Here is an 11,337-nt window from a genome sequence, read left to right on the forward strand (position 1 = left end):
CATGTTGTCCTCGGGTCAAATTGAACCATTTTTCTATATTTATGTTCTTTTTAATTACCCAATTGTAACTACCCAAAATAACATGATTGATTCCACACGCCGTTTAGCAAGTACAAATCTCTACTTCCATTCATTTTGGGGTGTCTTATTCAATTTTATAGCGTTTGAAAAAAAAAAAAAATCAAAGTGGTTTTGAAATAGCATTGAGTAAAAGTTGACATATTCCCGTCTGTGATTATCCATCAACATACATTCCTTTAATTTTAGTCTAAATTATTCCTAATTTCTGCTTTTCTAACTCATACATTAGGTATAATTTCCTATAAATGAGGTTTATTGACCGTAAATTCCAAAGACAACTATAAGACTAAAGTTAGTGTTACGTAATAAAAAAAAAAAAGACAAATTTCGATAAAAAGCGTCAAGTGTTTATTTTCATATTACAACAACTTCTACTACAACTAAAACTGGATACAGGTACAGCAACCACTACTACCTGTACTTATATGCATGCAATGACTACTACAACAACAGCTACTACAAAACAACTACTAGAAGTACACACAGAGTAGAGTACAGTATGAAGAAACGTGGTCGTTGGGAAACTCTGGGGAGAAAAAGAAAAAGGACAACAGTTCATTGGATTATTCTGGTTCGATAAATGCGTGTCCATTTCTTTTTCTTAAGGAGCAATAAAAGCATAGAGACACAATAAAAGCAACTTGAGGTGTTAAAGAAGAAGAGTCCCATCATTTAGTATCCTAACCGACCCCACGCCTGACGCAGGACAGACAGCGAGACTTACAGCTGGACAGATGGACATAAAGACGGCAACAATCACTCGCTGGAACCAGCACTCAAACACGTAGGCTGCGTTCCCGAATAGTCGAATAATTCAAATAAATGTGAGTCAAGGACATGAAGTATTTATTTTCATCATTTATTTTATCATCTTTGTATTATGGATCTCCAAATGTAATGTTGAGTCAGTTCAGTCCGGCCATATTTTATAGCGACCTGTTAACTCTGTAGCACAAAGTAGAGCTGGTCGATAGGGACAAAGTCAAATACACAACATTTTGGACCAAATTCCTCTATATCGACTATTAATGCTTTCACAAAAGATTTAACAATGAGATATTTGATAAATACTCGTGAGTAATGTGGATATAATGACTAATTGGACAAATGCCTTCTGGCTCAGCTCTCTTTTCATCACAGCGGTGCGATAAATGGAAAGGAATACCTCCCCCGCTGCGCCAGTTCTCCGACCAATCTCCCGCTCCACTGTCCCCTCACTCGGGAACAAGACCCCAAGGGATCTAAACTCCTCCACTTGGGGTAAGGAATCCATACTCACTTTCAAAATATCAGCCAGGTACAATTCCCTCACCAACAATCACACTTGCACGGCCATCAGGCCAGCAAGATAATAGGCCAAACCCCCCTACCAGAACTTAGCCAGTCAGTACTCGGGGAAGCCACTATAATCACACAGGATCCCACCCACCCCGTTCCCCAATCCATCAGTTACTGCCATTAGGGCGACGCTACAGAGTCCCATTGGCAAGAAAAACCCATTTTGCACCCGTTTCCACAGTCAATGTTGTTACACTGTTTCTATATGTGTATTTATGTTCTTTTATGTATTTTATGTCATTTGAGCCTGCCCTCTAAAAAACAAATTTCAGTCACTCGTGACAGACAAGGTTTTCCTTATCTTATCTTATCTTAGCATCAATGTCTCTGGGACTGACGCACTGCCACAGTCGCTAGGAGACATCGTATCGTGCTGTCCTGCAGTGTGGACCGACAGGACAGAAGACCAGCGATGTTGACTGTTCAATCTGTTACCAACTAACTTCATCCCATGAATTGACCCGCAGCCTACTACTGTAGGTGGCAAACCAACACTTCCTCGCAGCCGTGTGAGTCACTATGTCTTTTTCAGCTTTTGCATGTTTTTGTGCACTTTTAAAAAGGGTCCGGTTTTCAGTTTCACAGACTTCTGCCGACACTCAAATATGTTGAGGTGAAAATAATTTAGGTTTTAGGTGCTCAAAGCATGGGGGGGAAAAATACAAAAACACAGCTCTGGTAATACTGGAAATGGTACCCTACCTCAGAGCTTCAGCACCTATAGAAGCCTGTAGAAGGTTCTTCTTCTTCCTCTTCTTCTTCCCAAATGTCATCCATTGAGGCTGCACATCTACCTGTGTGTGACAAATAAAAGCACCTATCTTAACATGCAACACAACGGACAGTTAAAGTAAAAATCATACACAACAATTCTGCACTTTTACAGAATGTATAGCTATGTGTATTGTTTGCATTAGCACTGGAAAGTGGAGAATCGCATTATGTCCATGAATATAATGACAAAGACCAAACAGTTGCATTAAATTCAACTTTATGAAATAAAAAAGGGTATGCATGCACTGAGAAATGATCTCCTTTAATTTAATGTCCATTCAGTTGGTTAGGTCTTCACATGAATCCTGGAGTTAAAAAATATTTTATTTATATTTATTATTTGTTTTAAAATGGTTTTTGAAATGTTTTTCTAACCTAATTGAGTAAAATATTTGGGCTTCAAATGATAATGAAAAAGTGAAGTAAAATATTTAAAAAATATTTTTATATATTATTTTATATTATCATATTGTTCATTTAATACATATTTTCTAATGAAGTAAGAAGATTGAAAGCATTGAGGGGGGAATGCTACTGTCTTTAAAGGAAAACCTAACGTCAATGATGTTGCTGGATAATCAAGTATCAGGTAAAGATACGGCTGCAATTAATGTAGCTCTTTGGGACAATTAATTTGGGGGGGGGGGGGTGCCTTGAGTGCCCTGCTCAAGAACACCTTGGCAGTGCCCAGTGAGTTGAGTGTGAGGTGAACTAGCACCTCTCCAGCTCCCGGTCCACACTCCGTATCCCTTCCATGTGCGTTGTTTACGTCCTGTACAGCTGCACAGCGTGGGTATCTTCAGTGATTATGCCAACATGGCATGATGTGTCTAATTAATCCAGTAATTACATAATGAGTTTATGAAATTAGTTAGGCTACAGACTAGGGCTGCACAATTAATCGAATTTTAATCGCGATCACGATTTGGACTTCCCACGATCAAATTTGCGTGATCGAGCGATTATTTTTTATAAAGCGTCATTTCATAGAACGCTCCGGGTTTTTTGCAAAGCCCATCTCCCGCTCCATAAAGCCGTCTGCTCATGAGCCAGTCAGAGTAGTTCCCTGCACCCCGTGCAGCTAAGTTTCTAGATGTAGACAGTCCAAGAGGACAGAGTAGCGTGAGGAAATCTCAACAGATAGCAGTCGGTAATAAGTCAGTCTCACGGTTTACCAGTTTACCAGTAAACGCAACACTTTGTCCCATTTGTTGTTTTTCAGACAACAGCGGTGACCAGTGCTAGTCAGCGTCTGTTAGCTGTTAGCTAGGAGCGTCTGTTAGCAGTTAGCTCTTCTAGGACGCACCGGTGCTAATGTCCTCGCATCCGCTGCAATGCTGTTTATATGGATACGGTTTAATTTTGCGTTACATGACCCATTTCGTCTGTAAAGCCGTGCCTGTGTTGGATCTTTCTACGCTCTCTCGTCCTACTCTCTCTCCTCTTACTCTCCGCGCCCCGCCACACAGCGGCCGCCGGTCCACACTTCTGATATATGTCTACAGTTTTAATTTTTCATTAACACAGCTGTGTATTGTTAAGTATGAGGGGGCAAACCTGTATTTGTACCAGTGTTTCCGCGGGTAACTGTTATCGCGGCCACTACGGCGAAGAACACAGAAGAAGTTTTTGAATGCAACTAACTTCAGTTGGTAGAGTAACAGCGTGAGACGGAGATGCTGGACCGTAGCCTGGACCATGGCCAGAATATCATAGTTCATAAAAATGCAGCACAGTGAAGATACAGACGTTTAATACACACGACGTGTGTATCCGCCGTTCGACCCGTACTGGACCCGTTCATAATGAGTCAGCCGTCTCTCTGTGAGTAGCGTCCATCACACTCCCTCTCGCAGTTATAAATAGCCTATGTGACAATAAAATTTGTTTTGGTTAAAATCAACAAAAAATCGTGAGAATAATCGCGATCAAAATTTTGATCTAAATAATCGCGATTATCATTTTGGCCATAATCGTGCAGCCCTACTACAGACCAAACAGAGGCTAATTTACGACCACGGTAGAAACCATTCATTTATCCAACAGAATGGTGTTAATCACTTTACACAGTGACATTCTACTGGTTTGCCATTACTAGAATAATATCGCCTCCAAAAATAGTACAGCGCTCAATAAGAGCAATAAAAGCAGTCTGTAATGTGAAGCTAATTATTTATAAACAGAATCATGTATGAAGTCTGTACATTAGCAGACAGCAATGGAAACAAGTGACCATCAATAAATTAGTCAGCCCAATTAGTTTCTGCAACTCTACATTCTCCGTTTAGTTTCTTTATTTTAAAAACAATCTACATGCAGCGTCCTGCTGACCCCTGCTGCATCCCGCTACGTCTACCTATGCTACGCTATGCTACACCCTGCAGTGCCCTGCTACGACATGTACTACTATGAGTACCGTTTGTAGTCACTGTTCCATTATCTTTTACTGTGACTGTTATTGGCATTGTGCATCAACCCCCCCCCCCATTTTAATATGAATTTTTTGACAAAAAATGAATCGCACAATTGTGTTCTAGTAGAGAGTTATTGCATTCCCTAAATATGTTATCTCAATGGTTTGAAATTGAAATAAAGACAATATTTGTTAATAGATTATGAAGTGAAATTCTATTTCAGAATTGTTTTTAAACCCCAAATAAGTCACGGGTCAATTTGACCCGAGGGATACGAGAGGGGCCGAAAGGGAAGACAACACGAGGGTTAAGACAAACCTCAAAGTGCTACAGGTAAGATCATAAAAGCTATATATATATATATAAATAATGCAACAACATTATTACTCTTGAATTGTTGCTTGCTCTTAAGGAAATTCCTAGAATTGTCGGGTCTTTGTAAATTATGGAGTGTGGTCTAGACCTACTCTATCTGTAAAGTGTCTTGATATAACTCTTGTTATGAATTAATACAATAAATTCAATTGAATTAACAATATTTGCTATTATGTCTGAAAAGGAGCAGGACGAAGCAAAAGGTTGCTATTTTTCCCACCCATTATTTAACTCTTACCTGTCCAATAAGCCTCGGTGTTGCCCCCCCCCCCCCCCGTACAAGTTAAGAAAGCCCGTCACCTGTTGCTCTGCCGACGCAGCGTCCTGCTGGCTTGTCCCCCCTCTGTTCAGCGATGTCACCGCCCGGGAACACGAGCGTGGGTTTGGTCTCCAAAGATCAACCGACCACTTTCCCAGCAAGATAATCCACCTGTCCTTCTCAATGTTTTGTGGGGGGGGGCTTTCACTTCCTCTATCAAGCTAATGATGGTCATCTGCTGCCGGCTGACAACAGAGACCTCAATCAGTGAACCGCCTCTGGGGGATGCTTTTTTTGGTGGTACGGCGTCTCGTCGATAAAAAAAAAAAAAAATTATAAAAAGTAAACTCGGCTAAGCTTAGAAAAAGATTGTGGTTTGGGTTGAAATTAGACACACTTTCAGTCTTATTTCCACTTCCTTCCATTAATTCAGTTTCCTAGCTTTCCTTTTCCTCCCAGGCCTGTTGGCACTCACAGGACTCGCACATGATTTGGTTCTCTTTGCCCCAGGTTTTCTTTTGGACTCTCCATTCCTCTCATCTATGCATACGGCATCCAGATCTGGATTTGCAGCGATGTCCTCCACAGCTTTATCAGGGTGTTTTCTGTAAATGTGCATCTTTAAATTTTTTCTTAGTAACTGCACATTGCAGTGAGGACAAAGTATATGTGGCGGATTGGCACGGGGCTCTCTGCAGGGAGGGTTGTCCAAGGGAGGACTGGATAGCAAGACGGATTCTGGCGACGGGTCTTGGGGTCCCTCTGCTGGATCTCCTGGTTCTTGCATTTCACTATCATGTACCTGCGAGATAGAGAGACACGCAAACAATTTATATTTCATGTGTATTTATTTTATTTGTCATGTTGCATATCAGCTGCTGGTATGAGGGAATTTCTCAGTGTGGGATAAATAAAGTCCATCTTATCTTATCCAACGGTAATATTTGCTGACAAACAGTCTCAAAAGTGCTAAAGTCATCGCAGGTTTCATCAAATAAACATATGTATTTTTGACCCTCAGATCTTACCGTTGGAGGCGCGCAAGCATGAGACAAGAGGCTCCAGGCTGCAGCAATACCCAACTCGGACACTTGGCACTCACTGGACTCGCACTGGATTTGGGGTCCTTTCCCACAGGTTTCTTTTTGGAGATCAAGTGGTCCGAGAATTGACTTTTTCACAGCATCTTTCTCATTCCTCCCATCAACCTCAGCATGGGAATTTGCAGCAATGTTTCCTTCAGCTTTAACAGAGTGCTTTCTGTACAGGTGCTTCTTTAAATTTTTTCTTTGTAACTGCACATTGCAGTGAGGACAAAGCATAGTTGGAGGCTTTACACGGGAATTGAATAGCAAGACGGATTCCGGTGATGGGTCTTGGGCTGTCTCTGCTGGATCTCCTGGTCCTGGCATTTCACTATCAAGTACCTGAAACACACATATATTTAATATGCACTTGTGAAAAACATACACAAACATCCACACACCCAGTTTCTTTATGAAGACAAACACACACATACTCACCGATACAGGCAGTTTGTCATTGCTGAGGTGAGGTAGGTTCACAGATCCTGCTGCAGAGAATCAACCATCACACTGACAATCAACTGACAGCATTACAAAACACAGCCAATGCAGCTCCACAGAAAATGAAGAGTGATTTAATACCTTTGCACTCCTCTGTCTGGGAAGTGATGTCCTTCTGGCTGAGGTCGGCATCAGCGTCTAACTGGGCGTCGTGGCGAGGTGGCCTACAGATCTGCAAATGCCTCAGGGTATCCTGCCTTTTTATTGTGGTCTTGCAGCAGAAAGGGCAGTGGAAGTGGCCACTGCTTCCACTCCTGCAGGCCTGGTGGCATTTTGTTATGAAGAAATCTATAAAGGGACAATCAGCATTATGTATTTTCACCCTATGAGAGAAAGCGACTAGTTTGTAAATTTACTATTGGTAAGCAGTTACACACACATGATAGTGACATGGCTCTTTATAGAGGATTTAGTGAACTAACCTTGATGTCGAATAGCATTTTTTATATGCACCTCCATGTGCTGTAACACCTTTGCCCTATTCCGGGCTTTGTACATTGAAGGGGGGCAAAGGGGGCAATGATACTTTGTACAGCACACCGTGCACCGTGTCGACCGAGGTGTATTGTTTTTTTTAATTACACTGATGTGTGCCTAAAAGGAAAATCACAGAAAGAATCCATAAAAGTCTGCAACCATAAATTGCTCTAGGTAACATCTCATCTGTATATATTTCTAACCCACTTATATATAAAAGAAGTGTTTTCAGTGTACATATTACCATAATACATTTTTAGATATTTTTCTATTCTATTCATATTTCATGTGTATTTATTTTATTTGTCATGTTGCATTTGAGCTGCTGTATGAGGGAATTTCTCAGTGTGGGATAAATAAAGTCCATCTTATCTTATCTTAGCTACCGGTAATATTTGCTGACAAACATCAACGTTAAATGCTGATGCAGTTTAAAAAAAATGGTAAAATCATCGCAGGTTTCATCAAATAAACAATATACAGTGGCTTGAGACCCATGCTAAAGTTGATTTAAAAGAATAAAAAAAAGCATCTTTTGGAGATTGATCTTAATGCCTTAATTAAAAAAAAAATCAGGAAAATCCAACCTTTTTTTGCTTTTGCCCCCTGTATTTTAAAGAAAAACATTTATTTATTTACAATACCTTATTCATTCCCAAACAAATTGGGTGTCCTTAAAAGATTGGATTTTCCTAAATTTCTTTGAATTAAGGCATTAAGATCAATTTCCAAAAGATGTTTATTTTTTTTTTTTATTTCTCTTTTAAATCAACTTTAGCATGAGTGTGTAAACTTTCTCAAGCCACTGTATATGTATTTTTGACCCTCAGATCTTACCGGTGGATACGCGCAGGTATGAGAAGAGAGGCTCCAGGCTGCAGCAATACCCAACTCGGACACTTGGCACTCACTGGACTCGCACTTGACTTGGGGCCCTTTCCCCCAGGTTTCTTTTTGGAGATCAAGTGACAAAAGTGGTCCGTGAAATACATTTTTCACAGCATCTTTCTCATTCCTCTCATCAGCAGCGATGTCTCCCACAGCTTTATCAGGGTGTTTTCTGTAAAGGTGCTTCTTAAAATTTTTCCTTAGCAACTGCACATTGCAGTGAGGACAAAGTAAGTTGGAGGCTTTGCACGGGGCATTCTGCAGGGAGGGTTGTCCAAGCGAGGACTGGCTAGCAAGACGGATTCTGGCGATGGGTCTTGGGGTGTCTCTGCTGGATGGTCTGGTCCTTGCTTTTCACTATCATGTACCTGACACACAAACATGACACACACAAATTTAATATGCACGTGGGAAAAACACACATCCACACACCCGGTTTCTTTATGAAGACAAACACACACATACTCACCGATACAGGCAGTTTGTCATTGCTGAGATGAGGTAGGTTCACAGATCCTGCTGCAGAGAATCAACCATCACACTGACAATCAACTGACAGCATTACATGAACACAGCCAATGCAGCTCCACAGAAAATGAAGAGTGATTTAATACCTTTGCACTCCTCTGTCTGGGAAGTGATGTCCTTCTGGCTGAGGTCGGCATCAGCGTCTAACTGGGCGTCGTGGCGAGGTGGCCTACAGATCTGCAAATGCCTCAGGGTATCCTGCCTTTTTATTGTGGTTTTGCAGCAGAAAGGGCAGTGGAAGTGGCCACTGCTTCCACTCCTGCAGGCCTGGTGGCATTTTGTTATGAAGAAATCTATAAAAGGGACAATCAGCATTATGTATTTCACCCTATAAGATAAAGCAACTAACATGTTAAGTTACTACTGGTAAGCAGTTACATAGAAATGATAGTGACATAGCTCTTTATAGAGGATTTAGTGAACTAACCTTCATGTCGAATGGCATTATTTACATGCACCTCCATGTGCTGTAACACCTTTGCCCTATTCCGGGCTTTGTACATTGAAGGGGGGCAAAGGGGGCAATGGTACTTGGTACAGCACACCGTGCACCGTGTCAGCTGAGGTATGTTGTTTTTTTGAAGAACACTGTTATGTACCTTTAAAAAAACACAGCAAGAAACCATTAAAGTCTGCAAGCATACATTGGTCTAGCAACGTTGTAACCAACGTCAACGTTAAACGCTGACGCAGTTTAAACTGGACAAGCACGTTTCATGAAATAAACAATATACGTTAACATTAGAGACACGACAATATAGAAGTAGTTCTTTTAAAAGTCTAAACGTTTTCCACTTGAATGTAACAAACTTACGTGTGACTCCATCTTGAAAATAATTCGCGGTTCATGATCTGCCAGACGTGTCGACGTAGTTAGGTTTGTGCGTGAGTAGTGGGTGATTGGTTAGGGTTAGGGTGAGATTAACTGGGTAAGCCAATCATAGGCAGAATAAGGCAAAATAAGGCGGGCAATGAGTCACGTCCTGTGACGTCGACGCGCCTAGCGGATGTGATCTAGCATCCACAAGTCTCGCACAGGAGGGGCTACATAATCTACCAACATGGGAGATGAATACTTGCCTACTTTGACTAGACTACAATAACGTCAATATTTGACATCAATAATAATAACAATTGTAGAAAAGTATACAAGAGCTCCACCTGCTGGATTGTCCTTTGTGCATTTTTATTCACAGTATTGACTGACTGCATGTATGTATGTATCGTCCCTTTATTGCATTTGCAACACAATCAAATAAAAATGATGAATGGAAATTGTATTACAGTAAGTAGTTTACTTATATGTCACTTAATACAACAGACAGGCATCATGAATTTCCTGAATGTTAAAATGAAATGCTATTTTATTCTCTCTGCATTATATTTCGTTATCTTCCATTGAGTTATTTGTGTGAGGAAATTTAATAGAATTATAAATAATATTGCACATCTGTTTGAGTTTTAACAATTTTTAAAATCATTTCACAGTTTCATTTAAGGATTTCACGTAATTCCTTTTATGATTCATATTTAAAAAAGGTCCTATGTATTTATTTAACATTGAGCCTTCCTTTAAGAGCTTTTCTTTCTGTCTAGGTTTGATAATATTCAGGACTAGAAAAGCTTGCACTCCCCCCCCCCTCAAAGCACCGTACATGTTTTCTTAACTGGATTACTCGACTTGTCCATCTTGAGAATGTTTAAAGAACTCAACCATCATTATGAATTATGAATCAGCACAGCAGAAAACTTAGAAGTTCCATATGGTGAAAATGGGTTTACATTAGATTTTATCTGTGATAAAAAAAAACACATCTACCATCTGGGGAAATGATTTTGAGTCTTGACTGGCATAATTTTAAGACAATGGGATTACGTCTGATATTGAATATACATTTAATGTTTGTACTTTAATAAACTGTACATTTGTCAAAGACTCTTTAGTTTAGATTGTTTGTATCTAGCTTGACCTATTTAATCATATCAGCAGTATTGTAATAATTAATACTTACCAAATTATTCAAAATTACAATATTTAACAATTGTTAGAACACAGTTAAAGGTTATATTTGTAACATGAATGCCTTTGAGTCAAATGAAAACTAGAACACACTAAATCATCATTTGCACAATATTGTATTCCAGTCACACATTGTCAGCTTTCTGAATGATACATACAAGTATGATATTATGTATACATAATTAGTAATATTTAGAATTGAATGCCTTTATTGTCATTATACACAAGTGCACAGTACTTGTGCAACAAGATTAAAGCAATCCCTTTACAGCGTTGACCCAAAAAATATAAGAATATAAGATAACAATATAAAATATCAAAAATATAAAATAAAATCAAAATATAAAGTGTAGGTAGTGCAGAGAAAAAAAAAAAGAAAAAAAAAGAAAGAGAGAGGGGCGGGGGGTGCTGGCGCACAGTCCTGAGTCCGGAGAGCAACTGTATACATATAAATTAACTTTGAATACACATTGTGTAAATATAGATAAGTGTTAACAATTAATAAACAATATTGCACAGTGATGAAATGAAATGATTAAGTACTAATATTAAATAAATAAAAATTGCACAGTAATGGAATGGAAAGGTTAGTATATT

At 39.6% G+C, this 11,337-nt stretch overlaps 1 protein-coding gene across 7 annotated transcripts; it reads right to left on the reverse strand.

Annotated features, from left to right (window-relative positions):
* Positions 1-376: 376 nt before the first annotated feature.
* LOC116674201 (uncharacterized) lies at positions 377-9,736 on the reverse strand. 7 transcript variants are annotated; one of them, XM_032506758.1, is made up of 12 exons: positions 9,535-9,728; positions 9,148-9,319; positions 8,807-9,013; positions 8,662-8,711; positions 8,142-8,560; positions 7,250-7,421; positions 6,909-7,115; positions 6,765-6,811; positions 6,270-6,668; positions 5,283-6,043; positions 2,122-2,213; positions 378-607 (listed from the first exon to the last, which is right to left on the reverse strand). In XM_032506758.1, the coding sequence occupies exons 6-10, from the start codon at positions 7,323-7,325 to the stop codon at positions 5,666-5,668; spliced, it is 1,107 nt and encodes a 368-aa protein (XP_032362649.1). In that variant the 5' UTR covers positions 7,326-7,421; positions 8,142-8,560; positions 8,662-8,711; positions 8,807-9,013; positions 9,148-9,319; positions 9,535-9,728; the 3' UTR covers positions 378-607; positions 2,122-2,213; positions 5,283-5,665. The 7 variants fall into 7 exon arrangements, with proteins under 7 accessions (XP_032362646.1, XP_032362649.1, XP_032362643.1 ...); XM_032506757.1 differs by having other exon boundaries at positions 379-607; positions 6,765-6,814; positions 8,662-8,708; positions 9,535-9,730; XM_032506756.1 differs by having other exon boundaries at positions 379-607; positions 6,765-6,814.
* Between the last annotated feature and the right edge of the window lie 1,601 nt (positions 9,737-11,337).

Source organism: Etheostoma spectabile, chromosome 24 (assembly GCF_008692095.1).
Source record: "Etheostoma spectabile isolate EspeVRDwgs_2016 chromosome 24, UIUC_Espe_1.0, whole genome shotgun sequence".
NCBI classification, from domain to species: domain Eukaryota; kingdom Metazoa; phylum Chordata; class Actinopteri; order Perciformes; family Percidae; genus Etheostoma; species Etheostoma spectabile.

Bases quoted from the DNA above. Each gene is read 5' to 3' on its own strand.
- LOC116674201 (XM_032506752.1), bottom strand. The intron at 6,669-6,764 runs GTGAGTATGTGT...TGTGTGTTTCAG, and splicing joins ATGACAAACTGCCTGTATCG to GTACTTGATAGTGAAATGCC. The intron at 6,044-6,269 runs GTAAGATCTGAG...TCTATCTCGCAG, and splicing joins ATGCTTGCGCGCCTCCAACG to GTACATGATAGTGAAATGCA.